The following is a 27,545-nucleotide window of genomic DNA, read 5'->3' as shown; positions in this document are numbered from 1 at the left end:
ATAATGGGGAAGGGAGGTCTCAGAAAGGCTATACATTACAATACGAAAAAAAAATTAGATGTGTGTATTTAGTGATTTATGTATAATAGAGGGTAGGAAGGTGGGCAGAAAGGCTGTACCAGAACATTGGATGTTGGGAGGGGGAGAGTCATTATTAGACATACACAGGATACATGCAAAATAACCTGTTTGAAAATAATAGAGAAGGAAAGCAGGAGACAGGTGATAGAGAGACAGGTAGTCTTGTGTATGGGAGATAGCACCTGGCAAATACGAGAAGCAGGGTGCTCCGACAGGAAGCTTAACACAAGGAATTAGGAACCATCTGAAAGGATTAATTAGAGTGTTAGCGAGAGGGACACATAGGGTTATTGCAGGACAGAGAGTGGGATATGGGGAAATAGCGGAGTAGAGAGAGGAAGGAGGGAGATCAGAGGAGATGGGATAGAGTGCATGGGTGGGGGGAGGCAGAGAGGATAAACAGGGAGGGGAGAGACTGTCACATAATAGAGAAAGAGCAATATAGGAAGAATAAGAGGGATGAAACAGAAAGAAGCATAGACTGGGAGATAAGACATACAGACGGGGAACGAATGACAAAGGACAGACAAGTGGCTGAGATAGAATAGCAGTAAGGACGGAGATTACAGACCAAGGGAAGGGACAGAATAGCAGAAGGGACAGAGACAGGGACTGCGGACCCAGGGAGGGAGAGAATAGCAGAAGAGACAGGAACTGCAGACCCAGGGGTAGGGAGAGAATAGCAGAAGGGAAGGAGACAAGGACTGCAGACCCAGGGCAGGGAGAGAATAGCAGAAGGGAAGGAGACAAGGACTGCAGACCCAGGGCAGGGAGAGAATAGCAGAAGGGAAGGAGACAAGGACTGCAGACCCAGGGCAGGGAGAGAATAGCAGAAGGGAAGGAGACAAGGACTGCAGACCCAGGGCAGGGAGAGAATAGCAGAAGGGAAGGAGACAAGGACTGCAGACCCAGGGGTAGGGAGAGAATAGCAGAAGGGAAGGAGACAAGGACTGCAGACCCAGGGCAGGGAGAGAATAGCAGAAGGGAAGGAGACAAGGACTGCAGACCCAGGGCAGGGAGAGAATAGCAGAAGGAACAGAGACTGCAGACCCAGGGAAGGGAAAGGATAGCAGAAGGGATAGAGACTGCAGACCCTGGAGACGGAGAATACAATAGGACAGAGGGATAGATGGTGAGCACTGACAGTGCAGGTAGAAGACAGGAGAGGACAGTGAGAAGGAAGACTGGGTTGCTATATTACAGGGATCCTGGGCAGCGCAGGTTTGCTGCACTGTACACTCAGCCAGAGGACAGGTTAGGACAGGAGGGGAGGCCCAGGCTAGGAGAGGTAAAGCTCTTCTCGGGTGCACTTGTCTGATGTGTGAGTGGATCCAGCATTCGGGTGCAGAGGACTTTCCAGGACAGTCGGACATGCGAGAAGAGGAAAGAGGGATCTCATCCAGGATCTGATCACTACTACTTACCGGTAAGGAGCCTAATCTCTGTACATTAGCAGCACACCATTAACAGCTTCAATGCCAGGCCAATATTAACTCTTACTAATATGGGTTTCAGGAGAGGGCGCCCCCCCAAAAACTCCCCACTAGCAGCCCTAATCATAGCAGAAGAATACATTGGAAGCTAAAAACTAGCTTAATCGAAAATATTAGGTTAACCCCTTCCTTTTGTTCATGTTTATAAAAATGAATGAATGAATTTTTCTGTGCCTTTATGTGAAATACAGTCAGCTCTTTACTCCTAAGTAACCCCTCACATGCATGAGACCCAAAGTCAGTGCAATCACCTATTTTCTATCTAGTCTGATGGAGCATCACTTCATTAACACTTTTCTACCCAGCAACTGCAGACCGTCGCTCTCTCTGGCAAATCTCCTTTGAGCCACGTCCGCTGTCGGAGGCCTGCAGACCATTACTTCAGTAGCCAGTGCCTGCTATATGAGACCATTACAATAACCATGCAAACATCAATGTTAAGTGTCCCTTGCCCTGTCAGTCACACAGAGATCATGACATCACTGCATATTAGACTTTTCTGCACCAAAAAAAAGGGTTTGACACCCCAACAACTTCTTCCCATCACACAATATTGGCAAAGCATTGCTCATCAGGCTCCTTCTGGCCTTGTATTATTTATGATTATTGCCATGCGCTAATAGGCATGACATACAGCATTGAAGCCCAGTTGGTGTATCCTGGAAAATCTGTGTATAGTTGTGTACTTAGCTCGCCGCTGGTCAGTCTGAAGTGTCCCTCCTATAGAGTAATGTTATGCAGGGGAATTACGTGTTTATATGTCTGACACTTACAGTATGAGGCACTATGAATGGCTCCTACCACAGGGCAGAACTGTGGGCATGAATCGAGCTAACCCTGCAGCATTGTGTATTTATTGTATGTGAGGCAGGCACACTGTGCAGCTTTGTGTGAATCACTGGACCGCAATGCTGCTTAGATAGAAAATCTGCTTTTCCTCTAATAATAACACAATTCACCCCTCTCTGCACGCCTGTGTGCCCAGATAACTGGGTACGTGTATGCTTGCTTCTCTGAATGTACATGTATGACTATTTTGGACATGCTCCATGCCCACAATAAACTTGGATGGCAATGGCCTCATTATAATATTTATGAGCCCACACACTTATAGTTTGGCTATCAGAATGATTTTGCCAGTGCACCTTTTTACCTCAGGAAGGTGGATGTGGACGTTGTCAGGGATACACGCGATACTATCTGTCAGCCATTTTGAAAAATGTCTTGCAGGCCTAACATATTTCTTTGTCTCTGGAAAAAAAGAAAAAAAAAAAAGCTAATGGCTACATGTGTTGATTTAATAGAAAAACGTAACACAATTGTAGGTAAATATGGTTCAAATACTAATCTCGTTTATAATAACGAACATATATAGGTAGCTGGATATGTTAAAGCTATACATAATGTTTAAACTTTGGCATACTGTATGTATGTTGACAATTGCCAGGCTTCATGCTAATTACAGCATTTATTCATTCAGATTGCAACTTTAATAGCAACTGAGGCTATCAATATTATTATTACTATTATTCGCATACTAGGCTGCCGTATAAGTAAGTGTTACTTTTCACACAGAAGCAAGCCCAGGTATAGACAATGGGGGTACCTGAAATAATGACAAAGGCCTGGGCGAAGTTTACAGACATTGCAGCTTTATACCTCAGGTGTAATTGTATACTAAGAGGTTTATGCATCTGTCACTAGAAAGTTCCCCCCCTGGGAAGGCGTCAGTTCTGTGTGCTGCCTGTACAGGTGTGCAATGGTGGCTCTTGGGGCTGTCTGAGGCTGGGTGTGCTCTCTGAGGTGTGGCTCTAGGCTCAGGGGCTCTTGGGGGACGCCTGAAAAATCCACAGCCAAATGCTTTGTGTGCAGACATAGCTGTGTACACTGAGATCTCACTGAGTAAGTACCTGGTTATACACTGCCTGATCATTGCATGGTCAGTGTATGCAATATTATTATGCAAAATGTACATGCAAAGGGAACAATTGCCAGGACAGACAAAACAAGTCACCTGGCAAATCAGTATTTATATATTTGCAAAGCATTTTCATACAACTATTAATGCTTTATTAATGCCAGCATATTACTGAGTATGTGTGTATTAGATGCTTATTTCTTTAAACACACATACATTAAATATTAGGTTTCCTTCCACGTACAGCCGCATCTGAATGATATTGGAAGGCGGTGTGATGGACTAAATGATGGTGTGCATTCATAAACTGCATATATTAGTTACCTATAGTTAGTGTATGCTAGGTTACCTTGATGTGATCTTGTCTCCTGTGCGTACGACGGTGACAGCTGATATTCTGCCATGTGTGAATAGCTGACAGTATATTCGCAGACTGCTGTGTACACATATCACAATATCATTTCAGTCTATTGTTCCGATCCTGACATTGCATCCATACCCTCCGCTGTAGCTTTATGCTATGAGCTTTTGTGTCCATTTTCCAGGTACATCCTTTGTGTCATATACAGGGATTATTTGGTGTGTACAGACACTTGTATTGTAGCAATTATACCCAAATACCAAGCGGCTGTATAGTTGTTGGTTTTTTTGTTGTTGTGACACCGCTATTTGTATTGTGTATATACAGCTGTTTCTGTGTATACTGTACATACATTGCATTTGTGCACTCACTCTTAATTGGAAGCTATGGATTTGTGTTTTATGTGCAAATAAAGCAGTTTTTTTGTAACCATACTCAACATTTTTTTTTTCCGGAATGGGGGAAGGTGTTTAATGTGAAACAGTATAGCAGTAGGCTATGTACAATAATTAATGTGATCTTTGTGTCACTGCTGTTTTCTTACCCATTGCATGCAGTTTTGTGTACCTGTATTTGTAGGGTTAATCTCGCTGTTATGTGATATATGAAATATCTGTTCAGGTATATGAGGTTCAGGAACCTGACACCTTACAGACAATGAGGCCCAGGGAAGAAATGTAATATGCTCCCATTTCCCAGCCTTCCAGACCTGCAGGGTGGAAAAGAGGACTGACTGTACTCAGAATCTGTATATCAAAGAGACACCGGAGACCAATTGTACATTAACTCCCCAGTCCCCACACGCCACTACATAGAGAGCTGTCTGCACTGCTCATCCTCAATGCAGTGACACAGTGACCGAGATTGTACGTCTGCGGGACACACTGGAGGAGATTTACCAGTGCAGCCTTAGTGCAAAATGCATTACAGGTTGAGTCTCCCATATCCAAAATGCTTGGGACCAGGGGTATTTTGGATAATGGAATATTCCAGTATTTTGGAATATTTGCATACCATCATGAAATATCTTGGGAATGGGAACCAAATATACACACAGAATGCACTTATGTATTATATACACCTTATACACACATCCTGCAGGTCATTTTATACAATATTTTCAATAATTTTGTGGCTCAAGCAAAGTTTGTGTACAGAAATTAAATTCATTTGTTTCATATACACATTATACACACAGGGCCTGATTCAGACCCGCTCGCAAGAGCATAGCGCTCGCAGGCGGGTCGATGGCCGGGCAGTGCGCACATGCGGTGTCAACATCGACAGCCGCCCCGTTTGTAGCGAGCCCCGGAGCGAGTGAATTTCTCGCTCGCTCCGGGGCTCGCTACAAACGGGGCGGCTGTCGATGTTGATCGACAGCTCGCCCTGTTTTGTAGGCGGGTCGAGGGGGTGGCTTGCCAAACGGAGGCGTTCCCAAAGGAACGCCTGCCATTTGGGGGCGGCCCTACTGACATTACGAGTGAAGTCAGTAGTGAGCTTCCGGGTCTATTAGACAGTTGGGCTTGAGGCAGACGAGACCCTACCACAAGGGTCTCGTCGCAAGCCCGATGGTCGCGACCATCACCTGGCCGCTCGCAAAAGCTGTGGGTGGTCACCCACATCTTAGCGAGTGGCCAGAAGGCTGGACAAAAAAAAAACGCCCTTCAGAACTGCGAGCTGCCTCTGGCAGCGAGCGGGTCTGAATCAGGGCCACAGCCTGAAGGTAATTTTATACAATATTTTTAATAATTTGTGCCTTAGACAAAGTTTGTGTACATTGAACTATCAAAAATCAAAGGTTTCATTATCTCAGTCATGCCAAAATAATTCCGTATTTCGGGAATATTTGGATATGGGAGACTCAACCTGTATAACTTTTACGTATATGTTATATCATTTCAGTCATTTAGCACACCATTATGCATTGAGTGCACTGTCATCTCATCATACGTGTACTTATGGATTAATATGAACCTGTATTAGTAGTGTAAGGCTTTTTTTTTAATGCTGAAAGCCAAGCTCTACACAACCCTCCTACCAACGGTAATTCAACTAAATTCACAAAAACAAATCCCTTCCCAAATAACCTGTGGCTCCATAACTGGAGTGTTCCATACACGAATGAAAGTCGTGCCAAGTCCAGATACGTTAGTGTGGATAGCAATAATAAGAAGAGGAGGGTCATTTAAGGAGCAACATATGTCAATATGTAATAAACATGTATTACTAGTTTATACTGAACTCAGGCCCTGATTCAGAGCCGGACGCTCTGACAGAGCGCTTGCTCTAAATCAAGGCCGGCCTTCTTGTTTTTTAGAGCGGCCTCCTGGCTGCTCGCATAGCTGTGGGTGACCACCGACAGCTATAGCGAGCGGCCAGGAAGATGGTCGCGATGGTCAAGACCATCGCGACCATCGGGCTTGCGACGAGACCCTCGTGGTAGGGTCTCATTGCCGCAAGCCCCAGAGAGATTTCGGCTCTGACAGAGCCGAAATCTCTCCCACTGACATCACTAGTGATGTCAGTGGGGCCGCCCCCAAACGGAGGCGTTCACATGGGAACGCCTTTGTTTGGGCAGCCACTCCCCCGGCCCGCCCACCAAAGGGGGCGTGCTGTCACTCGACATCGACAGCACGCCCCCTTTGGTACGAGACCCGGAGCAACGGATTGCCCGTCGCTATCCGGGTCTCGCACATGCGCATGACCGAGCCGGCTCCATCGTGCGCATGCGCACTGGGCCACCATCGACCCGCTTGCAAGCGCATAGCGCTCAGAGCGGGTCTAAATCAGGCCCTCAATCCCTCCAGCACTTGTCCCACCCATCCCAGCTGCCACGATCGATGCAGTGGGTGACTAGGCTTGAACTGGGGTTGCATCAAGGCCATGGGGAGAGTGAAGTGCATGGAAGTAGAAAGTTGGCTTCTAAACAAATGGTTGACATGCTTTTATGCTCGTCAGCCTTCAGTCATCAATCGGGGGAGGTTTATCAAACCCTCTTTAGAGGATAAGTGGAGCAACCAATCAGATAATAGCTATAATTTATCTAGAACATTCTATAAAATGATAGGGAGAAGCTGATTGGTTCCTATGGGTAACACCTCTACTAGTCCTCTTTAGAAGGTCTGATAAATGTCCCTCATTGGTTAAGTCTGTGATGAAGGAAGACGGTGATATTCTGACACACGGCCTATTAGAGGGCTGGTTTTTATGAGAAGACTCTGTTGAATTTAGCATATTAGGTACCTGTCTAACTTTTATGCTGTCAAACTGTGGGGACAAATAATTATTATAGTGGTGGAAGATATAGAGGAGGCACCCCTCGGGGAGCTCATCATCCTTTAATTGACCCATTTTTCAAACAATGCTGACAAAAGGAAAAATAAAATGATTCCAACCTTTGTGTTATGTTACATCATGTATGTACATTGTCAGACTGGAGCATGAAGGGCCCACCGGGGGAATGCAGTGATAAGGGCCCATGCTTAAGGGGTGTGGCCAGCCACCACAGACACTTGGATAACCAATAGGCAAATCCTGGTGTAGTTTTTATAGAGAGGAACCAAGCACCCATGTTGATCAGTGGTAGTACTCCACCAGGTAACTGACAATCCAATAGAGTAACAATGTATCATTTTAGGTCTGGAACCTAACACCTAGATGAGGAGGGTGGGCCCACAGGCATTGAGGCCCACCGGGGAATTCCCCTGTACCCCTGTGGGCCAATCCAACCCTGTGTATGTATACAGCCCTGTAACAGGGCGGCAGTGCGCCTTATGCCGCCAGCAATCACTTCCTGAGCGCATGCCATCATTAAGTCGCGCCGATGAGGACGTGAGGGTAGGACCACCAGCACCGGGAAAGCACTGCACCGCCCAGAGAGTACTTAGGATGCTTCTAGCGGCTGTACTGGCTGCAGGGTGCGGGCTCGGTCATTCCAAGCACCATACTAGCCAGATACAGGGGCCGTGGGCAGCGACAGTGCTTATAGTGTGATACCACCACTCGCAAACCCCTAGTTACAGCCCTGTATATATATATACGTACATACACATATATTACTTACACATCATCACTACAATTACAAAATCCAGAGTGACAACCCAGTGTCTCTCTCTTAACCTACATGTTTGACAGTCTCCTTGCTCTTTTCTGCCTTGTCAACTAGTACATTTGACGGATCAATCCCATAGCAAGGAACAGTAGTGAACTGTCAAATATGCTGGTTGTCATGGCACTGCAGAGATTGGAAGCGGTCAAGTGTGTTAGGGCAGGAGCAAGGACCCAACGCCAGATCTTCACATCAGTGTTGATTTTATAAATTGTAGCTGTTTCATTATTACATTATACTGAGAGATGTTTACCATGGGGATTGTATTTCATCACTATAACTGTGCAGGGGGATTTAATATCCGAAGTGCCCCAAATACCTAGGACAAAGTGCCCTAGGTGATGGTGCATGTTTTTGCGCTGATGTGCTTAGTTGTTTACCCCAGCGCATATCCAGGTGCACACCTCATTTCCGCTCACGTAATATACATCTGCAAACTAGAGGTATGCCTTGGTGTGCAGAGAACTGGACGAAGCTGAAGGCTTACATCATTGTGGGCAGATTACTGCTACTCTGCATAACAGAGAGCAGTAATGAACTGGTGGCGAGGGCACACGCCACGGTGTGCGCGACGTTCAGATTGGCCTTTTAAGAGGGTGGAATGGGTGGTGTGGTCCACTGAGCATTATAACGTCCTTGCCACAGGTGCCCATGTCTTCTTCTTATGCAGGCACTTAACCTGACAGGAAGGATCTCCATCCTACTGGGGAGGTCTTCAAATTAAGAAGATGCCATCTAATCCCATATGAAGATGCAGTTAGCTAACTCAGAAATGTTCAGAAAAGCTAAGCTTTTCGGAGCTTGTTAAAAATGTTGAAATATGGAGAGCCCTACCTTCATGAATGCTCCTTACTTGAAGCATTCTCCTTTACCAAGATGGCCGCCGTTTGGTCTACTGCTCATGTGCGCCGCCAACTTGTCGCTGTGAGCTCCGCAGTGGAACACGGAGGCGTTCCACATAGCTCCAGAGACTCTGTCACATTGTGGCTGATTTGTCTAGCAGTGAGTGGGCCGGTGGAGAAGTTGCCCATAGCAACTAATCAGCTTTGAGGTAGCATTATCAAGTACATTCTATAAAATGATAGGTAGAGGCTGATTGGTTGCTATGGCGAACCTCTCCACTGGTTCACTCCTCCAATCTTTTCACTGCTTGATACATCTCCCCAATTATCCGGTACATGGTCTACATATCCTGCATATACCTGTACCCCTACCTTTATAAATCACGGGCTGGTGCTCTCTATGTTCCACTCAAGCTTCACTTCATCCCGAATGCTAAGTGTATAACTGCGAGTACGGCTGTACAAGCACCTTCTACTATACGTTAATAAGACTGACACCTGGTTAAATGCCTGGGCTGTCTAGTGTATCTGTACAGCGCTGGTGTTGCTAGTAAACTCTGCATTATACCGCCAATAATACACAGATAGCAACAGAATAGCCCCATATTGCTGTTCTGAATCTGATAGAGAACTATAGGAACAACGGAAGTCAGTATAAGTTTAGTAAGTGTTAAAGATATCTGTTATATCTCTAACATTATAGTTGTTTTTTTTAATAAATAGCAATGTTACTTAACTGTGCCATAATTTATGGCTTTACAGTCCTTAATAAATAGGGACCCCAATCTCTACTATCTTAATGGTGACGCAGAAATCAAGTCATTTTGCAGAGTGACAATGGCTCTGCACCAAACACGATCAATGAAAGGCTGCCGTTACCCAGCTAGTCCCCGTCAATAGGGCACCAGAGAAGCCAGAGTGGCTTTGCAAGATACCTCCGGGTGAGAGCTCAACGCGCATGTGTGGCGCATGCTACAGGGACTCCTTGCAGGCAGCATTAGGTTGGCGGTGAGGCGGTGAGGAGGAGAAAATCTCCGCATGGCATTGAGGTTTTGCCAGAGCTCCCAGAGGTGCCCGGATTGCCAAATTGCAGCTATAATGCGTTCCCCATCACAGCGATAACAAATAAACCATTGAGTCATTAATGATAAATTAATCCCTAAAGCAATATCCAAAGATAATAAAGGGTGTATTTTTATATATTTACAGGAGGAGTTTGTTGGTTCCAATCTAGGCCTAATTGTGTGCAAATCTTAGCACGGCTAAGTCAAAGGGCCTAAATCAGAAATACCTATGTTTGCACAGTTGAACGATTGCCATTGCGTATCGCGAAAAGTCCTGAAACCCCCTATGGCACATGCGTTCTCCTAACTGAGCGTGGAGTCCGCTATTGCGTACATAGGCGCTGGCATTAGAACTGGCAAGGCAAAGCCATAGATTTCCAGGGTGTCTGGAAGGTGGCCTGAAGTGTGGGCAAAAAAAGGCGCGTTATGGGAATGTAATGGGTGTGTTAGAGAACACAATCGCTGAGCCGCCATAGAGGCCATGTTTAGCCGGAGTTGAGAAGGAGACACTGCGCCCGTCGTAGGCTGGTGCAAGCGTCGATGACGGACGCAATGGTGCGCTGATGGTGGAGTGTTTGGAAACACCTGCGGCTTTGCACTGTCCACGGGCATTGAAAGTGGGCGTCTAAGGGCATTACACTGTCTGACGCACACTAATACACAAGGGGGAGGCTGAAACTAGCATTTGCGTATTACCGTTGCTGCAATTCCGCAAAAAATCGCAACTGCAGCGGCCGGAACATCCAATGATCATGAATAATAACTAATTAGAACTATTGGTCACAACGGCCAGTAAATCAATTAAATTGGCGACTGCTTCGGACTGAGGGGCCTATTCATCAACACTAAAATAACGTTTTTAAGGACATTTTCCTTAAATAACGTTATTTTGGTATTCATGAACAGACTTAACACAGGAGATATCACAGATATCTCCTTGCCATGTTCCCCTGCGTTAACTTCCACACTCCCCATACATTAGTACATTAGTATGGGGATGTGGAAATTATGGTATTCATCAAATTCCGAAAATTATAAATTTTCGGAATTTGATGCAGTTACTATTCGCCACTGTGAGGTGGCGAATAGCAGAATCACTTACCTGTATCCGCGTGTGCAGGTCCCCCGACGAGTCCCTCCGGCGCTCTGCTCCGTCCTCAGGCTCCGGAGGCTGGTCTGTCATGTGTGCTCCCCAGCAGAGCACAAGAAAGTTTCGAAAAAGAAAAAAATATATATATTTTTTTCTAATCTGTCATGTGGTCTGCTGGGAAACCACATGACAGACCAGCAGGACGGAGCCGGAGGCTGCTGCGCGGACAGGTAAGTCGGGGGGGGGGAAGGTGAGCGGGGGGGGGGGGGGTGGGGGGGGATACGAAACTTAACGCATCTGTAGGCAGTGCTGCGCATGCGCTGGTTTTACAGATGTAACAGCGCATGCGCAGCACTGTTTCCAGACGCGATAAGGTAGTGTAGAGAGGGAAAAGTATCTATTTACCGAAAAGCTGTCATCGCAAAAATGACAGCTTTTCGGAATAGATACTTATGGAGAGGTGGAATGATGACTTCCTCCTGTAATTAGCTAGAACTCCATGAGAGTTCTAAAGCTAATTATCTCCAGAGAATTTTTATGTTTAATGAATAGGCCCCTGACTATGAAAAGTATCAACTGCACAAAAGTCATATCTGGGTGTTTGGCCAATGCACTGATCTTTCATTCAGCTGGACCACCAAGCAGCATTTACATGGCCAACATAACGGTGTAATTCACAGAGATAGGTAATTGGTAATAACTGACAGACATCAGAGAAAGATTCCTAATTGATATTAGAGAAAAGAAACAGAATTTTCCACGACTTTTACATGTTAATTTTATAATTTAGTGTTCATTAAATTTCTATTCTTATTTGTTACGGCCAAAATGTGAAAATAACATCATATTTCCATAACAGATGGGAAGGTGTTGTGTAAAAAAAGAATAGAGTAGCTTAACTCAGCTCATGGCCATTATTTGGATATCAAAATCCAAAACGTAAAACCTGTGTTAGCGCCTAGGTAGAAGATGTCACTAGGATGCCCCCGGAGGCTGCTACATGAAAATCTATGTCATTCAGCAACTTTAAAAGGCCGCGGAGGGGCTTGTGTTATCCAGCGGATTCATCACAATCCACTATCTCTATTTTTACCAAATTACATTTTTTAACCAATGTTAGTGCAACATAAAGGGGCCTATTCTTCATTACCAAACCCATGCCAACAAGAATGGGATTTTCCATTGCCACTTATCACAGCGATAAAAATGGACGTGGTACAAAATGCCGTCATTCAGAATATCGACACCAGAGTGTCGAAATTCAGAACGTCGAAATGGACGTTATGTCAACACGCAGCATAATTGACACAGACTAGATAACGTTTTCAGCGCATTTGAGCCTTAACCCTAATTGCAGCCTAACCCCAACACTAATATGATCTTTCGACATTATGCCTGTCGATATTATGTGAATGTGGATATAACACAGATTTCGACATTCTCAATGTCAGCATTTCATGTTAACATTCTGATGTATTGGTTGTCACAGCTCTCAGGACCTGGTGAATAACAGTAACTCAGACTTCATCCTGCTGAATATAGAGCTCCACATTTTCTATTTACCTAATCTCATGCTGCCATCCCAGCCTGCCCCCGTTCTACCTCTCTGAGGGGTATATTTACTAAAGTGTGGGTTTTTAGCAGTGGAGTTGTTGCCCATAGCAACCAATCAGATTCTACTTGTCATTTATATAGCACCTTCTAGAAGATAGTAAATAGAATCTGATTGGTTGCTATGGGCAACAACTCCACTTCTAAAAACCTGCAAAGAAGTAAATATACCCCGAGTGTAAGCCAAAAATATGCAAAAATTGGGAAACTGATGTATGTATGTCAGGTATGCATGCGCAGTATGGAAACGCGTATCTAATGCTAAAAATTTGCATATGTCCCGACAATTAGAGAACAGGAATCCTGATCCTCGCTCTCAACAATTTAAAAAAAATAAAATTCCTACAAAACTTATTACAGCTGGTACTTGGTCCACCTAAACGTCAGGAGCTGTGTGTGATGGCTTCCCCCTGAGTGTTAGAGAGGTTGTGCCGAACTAGGCTCCTAGGCTGATGTGTTCTACCTTAGTTGATTGATGTTCTTATGTCATTTTTTTCTTGCCGCAGCAGTTAAGGTTTGGTGGGCGGCACAGTGGGGCAGTGGTTAGCATTCCTGCTTCACAAGTACTGGGATTATGGGTTAGATTCCAACCAGGAACCTATCTGTGTGGAGTCTGAATATTCTCCCTGTGCTTTTGTGGGTCTCCTCCAGGTCCTCTGGTTTTCTACCACACTCCAAAAGTGTTTATGCAGGGGAGCTGGAGGAGGGGTGGGGGTGGGGGAGTAGTTACCCAGGCCAGGTCCTGAATAACAATAAGGTGGATTGAGCTCCAGGCCTCCACATAAAAATAGGCCCATGGTCATCATGGCAGCATGATGTTTACCAGCCACCAGCTGGCCACACAGTCGTCCATAAATCAAAAGCAGTAAAATTGTTTTTCTATCTACCTCACGGCCAGTTTTTATACTTTTACATATATATATATATTTTTTTATATATATTTCTTTATTGAAGCACAGAATAGAAAATATATAATAAAAAATACAGGAGATGCACAGATACAGTTAGTGCTAATGTTAACAGTGACATATCTCATAACAGATATACAGAAGAGACAATATATAGAGACTGATACAATAACTTCTCAGTAAATATCTTTACTTTAACATATTTAAGGAGACATTGGTGCTGATAGTGTTGGGAGTGCATATGCCCACATGGTGTTGGCCACACCCACACAGCACTGGCCACACCCACACAACACTGGCCACACCCACACAGCACTGGCCACACCCACACAACACTGGTCACACCCACACAGCACAGGCCACACCCACACAGCACTGGCCACACCCACGCAGCACTGGTCACACCCACGCAGCACTGGTCACACCCACGTGACTCACACAACTGGCCAACCTGTCCCATCTCTCTGCTCAGCTAGTGTCAATATTAGTGAGCCCTCCTTCATGTCCTATAAGATGGTCATGTTATCACCAGGCTCAAATGTGCGGGTTTTTCTCCACATGGTCCAAAAACACACTGGTATGTTATTGTTATATAGCTTCTGACTAAAAGACGTAGGGGGTCTATTTACTAAGCAGTGTTAGGAGATAGAGTGAAAAGTGATAAAAAAGTGATAAGGTGCCAGCCAATCCTAACTGCCATCTCACAGGCAGTGTTTGAAAAATGACAGTTGGGAGCTGATTGGCTGGCACCTTATCACTTTCTTATCACTTTTCACTCTGTCTCCTAACAGTGCTTAGTAAATAGACCCCATAAGCCCTAGAGGGAAATAGCCTGCCCGACTTGCCCATAAATGCCCAATTGTTTTCAGATCTCTTCCTTTTTTCTGGAGTGTCTTGCAAAAATCGGAACTATTGGAGACCTGCACAAAGGGGCTAATTCAACGCAATGCTGAATGCAGATTCCCAGGACTCATTCTGCAAATGTGCAGAACAGGTCCTGTGTGATTGCATGCAGCCCCTTCTATGCCACTGCCTGATTGGCAGTGGGCGGGATGCAGCAAAGGGAGAAATGTGGTCAAACCCCCAAAATGAGGGTTTGACTGCATTTCTCATATGCACCAAGCTCTGGAATACAATGCACTCCAGGGCTTGGTTGCGGTGGGTAACGCCATTTCCTGATGGCCTTACCTTATAGAAGCCTATGGGCTTCTATTGGGAGAGTGCTGTGAGGTGAATCCAATGGGATCCCTCCCATCACCCCCTGCGGCGGTCATAGACCCGGAAGTCCCTCATTCGCCAAGGACAGCTCTTACCGAGAGCGCTGCCCTTTGTGAATTTCTTCATGCATATCGGTGTTACTAACGCCTGCATGCATGCAAAGGGTGGCAGGATGCATGGCATCCTGAATGCGTCATGCATTCTGCCCAGGCATAGGCATTTAAGGGGTGGTGCGGGGGCGGCCGGCGTTCCCAGAAAAAGGTGGCGTGTCCTCATTTTCCGGGAGTTACAGGGTGAGGGGCTGCGTCGACGGACGCAGTTTCCTGGCCTCAGAAGCCGGGCAGCCTGAGTAAACTGAGGCTTACTCCGCTGGCCGGCAGCCCAGCGCCGTACACCATCGCAACGTTATCCCAGCCTGCGACCTCGGTCGCAGTGCTGGGATCGCAAATGCAGCAGGAGGTCTCATGCTGCATTTGCATATTTAGAAGGACGGAATTGCAAAGCTGCTTGCGTGCAGCTTTGCAATTCCGTCCCAAGCTGAATTACCCCCAAATACATTAAAAAGAAAAAAATCTAATGAATATACATAAATCTTTTTGTATGCTGTGCCCTATACAATGCTATTGCTAGTTTGCTTTCGCGCACTTTTTCAATAGTTTTTTCCAGGACTCCCGGTGTCCTCACTGATTTGAGTAGAACCAAGTGTTTCAGAAGCAGGTGTCCCTGTGCCTGCAAGGACCACGGAAACCACTGTCTGGGAAAAAAAATGATATATCTGCACTGATATGCACCTAAACTTCTTTGTGTTACTTTAATTCATAGGAGATTTAAATCTGAATTTCAGACCTTTATAGTTTCATATATATGACTGTAATATACATAATATTTACTGCAGTGCTCACTACCTGTTCTTTATATAACAAGGCACTCTCTGTTCCTGCAGTGTGAGTATGAGTGCCGGATCGGTGGATCAGGAACCGTCTCGGAAGCTCGGCTGCTGCGGTGTACCTGTGATCACGGAAGACATGCAGGCGCTGGCGATCCGCAGCCTGTCCGGGAGTGAGGTGCAGAAGCACTATGAGCTTATTCGGGAACTGGGAAAGGGAACATATGGAAGAGTGGAGCTGGTATCCCACAAGAGCACAGGTAATATTGGGAGCATGTAAAGGAATAGATCATTCATGGGCACATATTTATCTTGTACATATCACAGATAATATCATTACTGTGAGCAGTTAGCATAATTATGAAGAGAAGACAAGAGAGGCCCTGCTCATACCAACTTACAGTCTGTAGGGGATAGGGTGAGAGAAGATGGCACAGACTGGAGAGTTAGGAAGAGTGGTGGCAAGCTAGAACAAAAAAGTGAGTTTTAAGGGCACACATGAAGGCTGAGAAGCTGGATGAAAGCCTAATGGATAGAGGGAGGGAATTCCTGAGGTTAGGAGCAGCCCGGGAGAAATCATGAATGTAAGCATGGGAAGTGTCAATGATCGTTGAGCATGTGAGGAGGCAATTGGAAGAGCAAAGTGAGTGACAGGGAGTATGTAAGAAAATGAGGCTGAAAATGTAGGTAGGAGCGATGAGGTTGGGAGCTTTGTATGTGAGAGAGAGGACCTCCAATTTAATTCTGAAAAGTATAGGGAGCCAGTGAAGTGACTGGGGCGTGGTGGGAGACAGGAAGGCCAGCGAGAAGCAGATTACAGTAATCAAGGGGGAAATGATGAGGGCATTAATAACAGTTTTAGCAGCATCCAGGATGAGGAAGGGCCTGATTATGGAAATATTGCGGAGGTGGAAACAGCAGGATTAGGAGAGGGACTGTATGGGGAGAAGGAAAGGGCAGAGACAAGGGTGATATCTAGACATTGAATGAGGAACGGAGAAGAGTGAGACGTTGTCAACAAAGAGGGAGAGGACGGGAGTAGGGGCGGCCTTGCCTGTGAGATGAGTACAGTTTAAGAAATATTGAGTTTCAGTAAGCTATGTTGCATCCACGCTGACATGGCTGACAGACAGGACGTGACACAGGAGAGGACAGAGGGAGAGAGGTCCAGGTATGAGAGGTAAATTTGGGTATCGTCGGCATAGAAGTGGCAGCAAAGTCCAAAGGAACTGATAAGCTTGCCGAGGTAAGATTCACAGTGGGAGAAGAGAAAGGGGCCAAGAACAGAACCTTGGGGGAGCCTGTCAGGAAGGGGCAGCAGAGGGGAAGTGGAGGTGGGTGTAGAAACAGAGAAGGTGTGACAAGTAAGAAGTGGACCAGGAGAGAGCTGAAGGGGGTGGTCAGCTATGTTAAATGCCGCTGTGAGGTCAAGCAGTAAAAGAATAAAGAACTGACCTTTGAAACTGGTTAAGAGATGATCATTGGTGACCTTGGTGAGGGCAATTGTAGTGGAATAAAGAGACCGAAAGCAAGATTAAAGAGTGTCTAGGAGGAAATGGGAGGAGAAGAAGGAGGTGGGGATGTTGTACACTAACCACTCGAAGAGCTTGGAGGCAAAGGGGAGAAGAGAGTTGGAAACATAGTTAGCAAAAGACGAGAGGTCAGAAGAGGGTTTCTTAGAATGGGAAGACCATGGCATGCTTGAAGACTGAAGGGAAGGTGCCACAAAAGAGAGAGATAAGTTGATCGGATGAGCGATGTGGGAGCATGCTCCAGGGGAGGAAAGATCGAAGGTGATCATAGGGACCAAGATGACAGTGGACAAGGTTGGAAATCCTGATATATGGGGGAGAGGGGATTTGGAGGTAGGGCCTTAAGTGATAAGATGTCATAGCAGGTGGACTCTATTTTGGAGGTGAAGTGTGTGGCACAATAACGCATACTGAGGTGGGATGGTAATGGGGAGAGGATGGAGTTGGAGTTGTACATACATTAATAATGGACAAGCTACTCTATATAATCAGTATTATCCCAAAATGTATTAATTAAGAAGTCCACATGCAGACATCTGCAGCCCCCACTCTCAACCAATAGTCATCATAATAATAATTAGGACTTAGTGACAATACGGATCTCCGTAGGTGGAAATAACTCGGCTATGGCAACTACAGCTGAAATATACATAGCATTTTACCTCTTAACAAGCAAAACTATGGTGATTCCATTACATTGCTGCAAGACTACAGTGGTTCTGTCCAATCAGGGCCTGCGTTAGGAAGATGTTGCTGTTGATATTACAATTGCTTCTATTTGTCAGTAATGGTACAAATAGTTTTGTTGTGTTGGTGGACACTGGACAGATTGGTATGGACCGTTCACTGTTGTACCACATTGTACATTGGAGTAAAACTGGGCAATAGAGGATTGGCTCTAATCATATGATAATCAGCCTAATAGTAATACCAGATTATTTTAAGTACAGTTGGTGCCAATGCCCAAGATGGTCCTGTATTAGCAAGCAGTCTGCTAACTGCGGGTGACTGTTAAAGCCAAGCAAAATCTATTCCCCAAATGGCAGCTTCCACAAGACTTGCAAATAAACATATATATGTTGAAATAAATAGCAAGATGATGTTCTCAGTTTAGAATTCACAATTCATATTTTGAAAGATTCTGGCAAGTACCAAATCGAATCCGAATGTCCCTATTAGCACAAGGGTCCTAAATGTTAAGGTCATCTGTAATATTAGTTCTAAAAAGTGGTAACTCTGTGTCCCACTCGCAAAAGTTAAAGGACTCAGCCAATCCAACCGCTGTGATGTCTACTGTGCCGTGGGCAATGCAGGGCACTAGCACATTCCAGGAAAAGAAGCCTATTGTTCTCAAAAGCTGTTTTATCTCTCTGACAATATATTTAGATAAAATCAGCCCTTCTTCTTCCCTATATATGAAAAGTAGGGATCCCTTTGTTTGGGATCCCACTATGAGCCGTATTCAATTTGAGCCGAGCCGCGTTAAGTTAACGTGGCCCGGACTTAACGCTGACTTCGCCTGTTTTGTAGGCGTTAAAGTACCGCGCGCGTACACGCTTTACCCCCTATTTGATTTCAAAGTACGTGTAAACGGCACCCGGCGATACTGTAACAGGCGAAAAGTACTGTAATTTTTGGGGAAATCAGCCTGTCACCCCCCCAAATGATGCTCTGACATGGGGGTTCACTATGGTACCTCCCGATTTGGCTTGCTGAAGGTATTTGGTTTTTTTAAATGGGCTCAGTAGCTGCTAAATAGCGTTTTATATTCTATACCTGATGCAGAATAGTATTTAGGAGTATTTTTCCCAGAAAATAACTTATCCCAGCAAATTTGGGGTACTTGAAATGGGGGTCAGCATATTTAAAGTTAAAAAAGTGAAATTGAAAAAAATCGTGAAAAATCCACCTGGCGCAAACACCTGCAATTAAAAAAACACTTGGGGCATACTTGGGGGTCAGAGTCAAGTTCGCTAGTTTTTAACTTTGTACCACAATATTTTTTTTTTCGCCCCCTTTTTCAAGTACATTTTTGGGGTGTCCTTAAGTTGTTTTTTTTTTTCTTGAAACAGATTACCTTTGGGGGACTGTCTGAAGGCTGCATGGGGGTTCCCGAAACGTTGCACCCCAAATCCCCAATTCTGCACTTTTTTCCGCCTGGTATTCATAGGCGATACTTTACATTGCATTGACTTTCTGCCTAGGCGGAAAGTCTTTCAAATTGAATACGGGGTAAAACCAAAACAGGCGATAATGACGTCATCGGCGGTAACTAAACGCGGATCCGGACTCAACGCTTCAAATTGAATACAGGCCTATATTGTTCCAGGGTAACCATTTAGGAAATCAGCCCTCACCCCCCCCCCCCTACAAAGGAGGACCCATTATGCAGTGCTGTGGAGCCCAGGCCCCTTCACCACATCGCTGCTGCCTTAATCCAGTGACGCAGTGACTTTTGAAAACTCCAGCGCAGAGAATTACAATAATTATATAAAACATCCATGGGCGTAGAGCAAGCAGGCAGCAGCCTAAGTGGTACATGTTTGACCTCTGATCTCGCTTTCTAGGTAACAAGATGGCTTTGAAGTTTGTGAACAAAAACAAGACGAAACTGAAGAGCTTCTTACGGGAGTTCAGCGTGACCAGCGCTCTGTCCTGCAGCCCTTTCATTATAAGAGCTTTTCATGTTCTGTTCCAAACGGAGGAATGTTATGTATTCGCTCAGGAGTATGCTCCCGCCGGGGACCTCTTTGATATTATTCCACCACAGGTGAGATCGATCTGAGGACACCAGATAATATTTCTTCTTCTTTATGTCTGGTTGTATAATTGGATGCGGGTGGAAATAGAGTTCTGAATAAAAGTAACAATACTGAATAAGAGCTGTGTATTTGTTGTGCACACCATCCTGTGCGCAAGCAAAAGATTGAGCTTAATTACACGTGTCCATGTGTCGTGAGTCGTTTTACTGAATCCAAAATTGGCTCGTTTCTGGTCTCTATCTTGAGCCGGGTGTTAGTTTTTCTCCAGCCTACAGCTTTAAGTGGGTGTGTTTGCAATAGTTGAAGATAATTATAAGATTTCTTTGAGAATTCTCAGTGACAATGTTTTTTTTTCTTTTAGGTGGGTCTACCGGAAGACATGGTCAAACGGTGTGTGCAACAACTGGGCTTGGCTCTAGACTTTATGCACAGCAAGAGCCTGGTCCATCGTGACATTAAACCAGAAAATGTCCTTCTCTTTGACCGTGAGTGTCGGCGGGTTAAGCTGGCTGACTTTGGTATGACTCGTAAGGTGGGCTGCCGTGTGAAACGAGTGAGCGGCACCATACCTTACACGGCACCAGAAGTGTGCCAAGCTGGCCGTTCAGAAGGCTTTCCGGTAGAGACGAGCTTGGATGTCTGGGCTTTTGGAGTACTTATATTCTGTGTTCTCACTGGCAACTTTCCCTGGGAATCCGCCTCACCAGGAGATGCCTTCTTTGAGGAATTTGTGCACTGGCAGAAGGGTCGCCTGCCTGGTCTCCCTTCCCAGTGGCGCCGTTTCTCGGACAATGCCCTACGAATGTTCCAACGCCTTCTTGCTTTAGAGTCAGAAAAGAGGAGCCCCGTTAAGGAGGTCTTCTACTACATCAAGTATGACTTGCTCTCAGAAGCTAGGCGTAGACCTTCTTACCGATCCCGCAAGCAGGCAGGTGAAAAGATACCACAGGTGCCCCAGCGTCATGACAACCCCACTCCTCTCAAGAGGACAATACTTACTGAGGGTGGCTCCTCGCCACGTGTCCCACACTCTCTGCCAGAACCTGGACAGCCACCTGCTGGCGCTGGCCGGACAGAAGGGAGGCAGGACAAGAGCAAAGCTCAAATGCTGCTAGCAACCGCTATTGAGATATGTGTGTAATACGGGCACTCACTCAGATTGTGCTCCATTGGACAGTGATGTCATTGTCTCCAGTAACGGTCACCTCCTGGCTTAAGACATAAAACGGGTTTGACCTCTTAGCATTTAATGGTCATCAGCCTACAAGCAAAAAAAACAAACAAAAACAAATTGTTGATGTGAGAATGGCTTGATAAAAGGAAGAACTGATGTTTTTATGGATTTTAAATGGAATGGGAGAGGATAAAGACACTTTTTGATCACAGCATAGAAGGATTGCTAGAGTAGTGACTTTGTGGTGTTTCTCCCTCTGTAGGACCAGAAACCTTATGGGTTGTGAGAGAAGTGTCAGACTGGATGAGGGCAGGCAGTATAAATGCAAGCTTTCCCTCTGATTTCCTACACAACCAAACAATACAATACAGCATTAGTGCAATCACATACTCTCACCCATGCAGGAGGGCAAGAGCAGACCTGGCCCACAGCACCTGACTGACCTCTATCTAACCAGCTGGACACTGTAATACACTGGCACACAGGGCAATCAACACCGTGGGAGATGTGCAAACCAGCGCATAGGTAACTGTGCAAAGAGAGGTGCAGCTCACAGCAACCAATTAGAAGTCTGCTTTTATTTTCTAGGAAACAAAAATGACAATTATAACGTAACTGGTTGCTGTGGGTTACACTATTTAATTATATAATTATTCAGTTACCTTTGCACCAGTCTTAATAACGGTCGCTCATTATCTTTTTCACTCATCCCATTTTATTTGTTGCTGTTCAACCCTCCAGACAAATAAGGGCTTGCATTCATTTATAGCACATCCAGGAGGCTCGAGGGCCGACGATGTACCAGGGTAATCTCTTAATAAAAGAGTCTAGTTCATGGACCTTTAAAACTACCGTCTAATTTTAAATATGGTACCTATTATGTTCCCCGAAAACATATCAAACTTTTCTTTTTTTTGTTTTTTTAATTGTGAATGGTATGTGTGTTTTTTTATTTTATTTTTAAATTAACTACAGTAGATACACTTTAACGTCCCTGAGAGAATCTAATATGAGCACCTTTAAATCTGGAGTTGTGTTACTTTGGAAAGGTAGAAAATAGTGGGGACAAATGGAAACAAAAACAATTTTATGGTTATTTTGGTAACTGAAATTGTATCTCATGGGTTCACATATTTTTAGGACAAGAGATAGGAAATTTCATCACCACGATATCAGGTGCGGTCTGATTGGCTAATGTTCTGCCAGCTCATATAACTAATTGTGAAAGTGGCACTTATTGGCTGAGACAGTTTCCATGGAAACACATAACCTGCCATAAGCATTGGGTAGCTATGGAATACTCACATAGACACAGTCCAATATGAGCGACCTTCAGGGGATCATGGAAAAGCAATTTGTTATCCTTAGAAAATTGTTTTTTGTTTTTTTTTATGTTTAATCATATATGTAATGAAACAAAAACTCTGTATGTGGCACTTGTAGAAAATGTGCATTCGATGCAATGGGGGACATTGTTGAAAATGGATTGCCAGTGCACAGATTCTGTCACCTATAGCAACCAATCAAATCTCATTCTGTCATTTTCCTAGTGCAGGCTAGAAAATGGAAGCATCTGATTGGTTAATATGTATTATAGCACATTTCCCTGTGCATCAGTTTCAATGCATGTTCCTTATTGCTTATTTACCAATGAGGCAAATATGCATAAAGGGGCTTATTCAGCTGTGTACCCAGCTGTTTTGCTGTCAGAGATGACAACTAAACTGGTGCCCTTCCCATCCCTCACTGCCCCAATATGTAGGGATGGACATCGGAAGACCGGCATTGAATGGTTGCTGGGCTTCTGACATCAAACCATCGCATCAAAAACATTAGATGGTATAACCATCGATGGTTACTATGTGCGCATGCGCAGGAGCATTCGGAGCTTCGCGTATGCGCACATAAGCTGAGATGAGGACACTACTTCCTGATGCCCGCAGCTGCATACAAGCATGTCAGCCATTGGATGGGCAACAGAAAGCTGCATTCCGATGGCTGACAACCATCGAAAACCCACAATTCAATGGAAAAAATATTTCCATCTGATCGGGAGCATCAATGGATGCTAATCACCGGCTTCCGATGTTCATCCCTACCAAGATGTTAGTGGCTCCTTACAAGCATACCTCTTGTTCTGGTAGTACCAGATTTGGTCTCTTTGACCTTACTTATATTGGTATGTCCTGGTCCAACGTACTTGATTCATTCCTGATACATGAGGAATGACCTCCCCAACAAGCTCTCAAATTCGACAATGGTAAATGTTGAAAGGCCTTCCAGCCTAATCACACACTAGGTTAGGACACGCTGGGGACTGTAGAGTGGTCCCTCTTGCTGAATGTGAATATATAGCAATACGAAGCCTTCATAGCTGCTAACAGTCACTCATTTCCAGGGACACTGATGAGTTATAATGTTTTGTCCCTGTTTTTCGGGATTAACCCACTGAGCACTATAACTACTATTTTTATATACTGATGGCATTTGTCATTATCTGTCTGCAATCCCAAGGCAGTAAAAGTTAGTATGTTTTTTATTTTTTATTGGGGATCCCAAAATTGACATTTTAACCAAGTTCGGTAAATATATCTTGATGGGGGTTTTAGTACATACAGTATATGCGAGTCTAGACAATATCTCGCTTCGATTAATATGCACAGCAACAGTGCCCCTGGCAATTATTAACACGTTAGCAGCTATGTGCCTTGACAGTCTTTCTTACAGAGAAATGGTTATAGTGGGTGTATTCGCAGTAATCCTCTCCCCGTCCCAAAAACGGCCTATGCAGAGCACATGTAGCAAGTGTATGGATGAGTTTGGCAAGTCGCCTCGGTGCATCATTTTGTGTAAGATTAAATCCTGTCTTTTCTTCGGTATTCAGTTTCCTCTGGGAAGGCCGATGCTAGTTCATGGTCATTCCTGCCACATATATTTAAAGTGGATCCTCACCTACACGCAGTGCAGGAAGCACATTGTACAAGCTAAATTTATATCAAGCCTATCAATTAGCTTAGAACTAGTGACATCACTGAGGCATGGGGCACAGACTGTCACTGTGATGTCACTAGTGAATGGATTGGTTACATTTTAGTAAATCTTGGTTCAACCCACAAAATGGTGTTTCAGTGATAGGTCCGCTTTAATTGCTAGTGGCACCAGCTTTGGAACTTTTATAACCACTATGTCAGGATGTGTAGCACTTAATAAAACACCATGCTGGTTGATAAGTGCTTCTTCAGACTGACCACATCATAAAGAGCAGCCTTGCTTATATATGTAATCGGGGCCGCTGTCAGGAATTCCGGACCCTGGTACTTAGGGGGCATGGCCAATCATATGGGGGTGTGGCTGTGCCCTATTGTAATCACCAGGCCCCCTCTATAGATGCTGTGCCACCATTGGAGGGGGCATGACCAAACCACGCTGAAGGCCTAGCTGCACCTCTTTGGTACTTTGTGTACCCACCCTCCTATCCTCCCTGTGCCACTTTACGTAAATGAAATCAGTCACCTAATTCAAACTGGCTTTCCGGTTTGATGACAATACAAGCAGCAGGTGCTCTCATACGAAAGTCTCTACAACTGCATTTTCCAAGCTCGGGGACTTGATAACAAGACCTCAGTAGATACAAACTATGCTAAGGGCTAGTGTTGCTACAGTAGCAGCAGTACCATAATTCCACATTGAATACCAGTGCCCATTACAGAAAAGGAGTGTAAAAATCAGACAGCTGACCTTTGTCCTCGCTTCTCCTATCAATACACTGGAGCTAGGTCAGACCAGATCATCATTTATAGATAGCTAAAGTTTTAAATGTGTTTACGTCTTTGGAAATAATCAGTTACAGCACAATTTTCCTTTTTTTTGTCTCTCCCTGGTTTTAGGGCCTATATACAGTACTGATTTTTCATGTTTTCCTCTTGAGTAAGATCCTGTATATTCAAAACCAAGTGGTTAGACAATTTAGTAGCATACTCCCTTTTTGCCTTAGACGTCTTCAATGTTCACAATATTAGTGCAATAATGTAGATAAGGTGACGACTGATAAACTTTTTAACTTCAGTGTAGAGTATTTCTGAATCCAGGTTAGGGCTAGCTTAGAAAAGTTACCTCAGTTTAGCTGACCTGTTAAATATAAATATATATATATATAATTATGCATAGAGCTAGAAAAGCATATTCGTAAATGTGTATTGTTATATTGTGAATGCAATGCCTTTTGTTCCACACACCTCTATTAAACAGATTTAATACTAAACAACTTGCGGCATTTTTGCAGTGGAGGCGGAGCCACGGTAATGCAGTTCACAGCGTAATGCGTCAGAACGCCCCGCCCACTTTGATGCAGAAATGGATGATGGCGGAGGGCTGTGTATACTCACGAAATTCTAGTGTCTCCTGTACATTCTGGAGAGTAGGCTAGCATGCATTCAAAAATATAACCCCACCTATACAAACATTAATTATCCTTTATTTAAAAAGAAATACTTTCGGGTACATTGTCGGGAGATTTGAATTATCATCAGAAAAAGTCAGAATGTGTGGACTGATCCCCTTTAAGAATAAAGCTCTGCCAAGTACAGATGAATTCCCCATATAAATGTCTTGCAAAATATGTTTTCTTGTTCATTCTTAAATAAATGTATTTTCATTCTGCCTTAAGAAGCTGCTGATAAGTCTTCTTAACAAACCCCGAGTTCACTGTCCACTGGGTCTTTAATTTCTCTGTCTTGGTTCTCTCCTAAGAATACTTAATAATATAATGCATTATAAATAAGATACTTAACTTGTGCCCTAGAGAGTTTAGTCAGTACTGTAAAACCAAACGTCCGCTAACAATTGTTAATGCCCAGCATGCTGGGGGAGGCATTTTCATTGTGCATTTAATATTCTTATATTAACATTTTCCAAATAGGATTTCAAGAGACTACAGACGATGGTGAGAGAGCGGCCTGTTGTAGTAGCTGAGACCCAGATCAGCCGCACCCAGTATTTGGGAAATGTTGCTTATTGTACCCACCTTAGGTCACATTCAAATTTTAGTACCTGGGGCACAAGGGTAGAGGTGATTTGTCACGGGTCAGTTGGTACTAGCATTGGAATATAGGGCCTGATTCAGCAAGGATTGCAATGGCTAATACGCACGCAATCGGCCGATAGTTGCGTACTGCGCATGCATGGCGTGTGTGCGCGAACCGGCCACTGCTATCGTGACAACGCAGACCTTTCGCAGAGTGATTGACAGGAAGTGCAGTTTGTGGGTGGTGTCGGGGGGTGGTCGGTGAAATACAGGCGTGCCGGTGCATTTGAACGCCTTCGCGTGGGCATGCACAAATTATCCGCTGTGATGCCCTACGCAGCCTGAGTACTCATAGTGTGCAATGAAGGTAGCAATTCCTGAGTTAGGTCAGAGCTTGTGCAAGTGTGCGTGAGGCTGCGATGTTACCGATGGTTTTGCAGACTTGCTAAGTATTACGGATGTGTGTAAGATAAAGGGGGCGTCCTTACATTGCGCTGTGATGGCATAGCGATCGCAATGGATTAGCATACTATGGCAGTGAGACTGCGTGCGTAATTGCTATTGCGATCCTTTCTGAATCTGGCCCATAGACCTTTGGGTCTCTGTTGCATTGCACGATCATTGATATACATCAAGTGGACTTAACCACAAGGCATCTACTTGCCCTATAGTTATGTAACTGAGGGGGAGATGTACTAAGTCTTGGAGAGAGATAAAGGCCCAGATTTATGAACGAGTGATATTCTTGTTATCACTCGTTACTAATCTTAAATGAGGCTCCAACCAATCAGCTCCTGTCGTGTGTTTGAAAAATGACAGTTAGGAGCTGATTGGTTGGAGCACCATTTAAGATTAGTACCAAGTGATAACAAGAATATCATTCATTGATAAATCTGGGCCAAAGTACCAACCAATCAGCTTCTAACTGTCACCTTACAGGCTGTGTTCGAAAATGACAGTTAGCTGATTGGTTGGTACTTTCTCGCTCCACTTTATCTCTCTCCAAGGTTTTAGTACATCTGAGTCTTACACATCTTCTGTTTAATAACTACAGAGATGGCATCATGGGAAATGTAGTTCAGAAATATGCGCTGTAGTACAAATAGAAAGATCCCTGTACTACAAGTTCATGCACAGTCTTATCTTAGGGGCGATACCATCTTTATGTCCAACGCTAGTTGTGTTGCCATGACCATGTCAGGTAAATACACTGGATATGTTTAGCGTCTCCAGATTATCTCACACTGGTGGCATTTGCCTTTCCTAGACCAAATACTGTATTATAGTTTCTTATCAGGACCACAGGGTTACTGGAGGAGAAGGGAATGTGTGCACAGATTGCGATTCTCTGCCTGGGTTGTGCTTTATTTTCCAGGCCAGTTACAATAGATTGTCAGTGCCTATTGTAGTCGTTGTCAGGCCAGCGATGTCCAGTTGTCCCCACATTAGGGGACATGCACGTTGTTCATGTGTA

The 27,545-nt window shown here is 44.6% G+C and overlaps 1 protein-coding gene across 1 annotated transcript; it reads left to right on the top strand.

Annotated features, from left to right (window-relative positions):
- The first annotated feature begins 524 nt into the window (after window positions 1–524).
- On the top strand, window positions 525–26,936 carry SBK1 (SH3 domain binding kinase 1). The gene is made up of 4 exons (XM_088448193.1): window positions 525–1,507; window positions 15,638–15,840; window positions 19,680–19,882; window positions 20,236–26,936. The coding sequence occupies exons 2-4, from the start codon at window positions 15,645–15,647 to the stop codon at window positions 21,013–21,015; spliced, it is 1,179 nt and encodes a 392-aa protein (XP_088304319.1). The 5' UTR covers window positions 525–1,507; window positions 15,638–15,644; the 3' UTR covers window positions 21,016–26,936.
- The last annotated feature ends 609 nt before the right edge of the window (window positions 26,937–27,545 follow it).

Source organism: Taudactylus pleione, unplaced genomic scaffold (assembly GCF_031769625.1).
Source record: "Taudactylus pleione unplaced genomic scaffold, aTauple2 ptg000451l, whole genome shotgun sequence".
Classification (NCBI taxonomy): domain Eukaryota; kingdom Metazoa; phylum Chordata; class Amphibia; order Anura; family Myobatrachidae; genus Taudactylus; species Taudactylus pleione.
The sequence above is the reverse complement of the archived record's forward strand: the minus strand, read 5'-3'. Positions and strand labels throughout refer to the sequence as shown.

What these genes read in the sequence shown, in the direction of transcription:
- SBK1 (XM_088448193.1), top strand. Translation starts at nt 15,645, where the DNA reads ATGAGTGCCGGATCGGTGGATCAGGAACCGTCTCGGAAGCTCGGCTGC. An exon ending in GGTATCCCACAAGAGCACAG is followed by an intron (nt 15,841 to 19,679) that starts GTAATATTGGGA and finishes CTCGCTTTCTAG; the next exon opens with GTAACAAGATGGCTTTGAAG. An exon ending in TTGATATTATTCCACCACAG is followed by an intron (nt 19,883 to 20,235) that starts GTGAGATCGATC and finishes TTTTTCTTTTAG; the next exon opens with GTGGGTCTACCGGAAGACAT.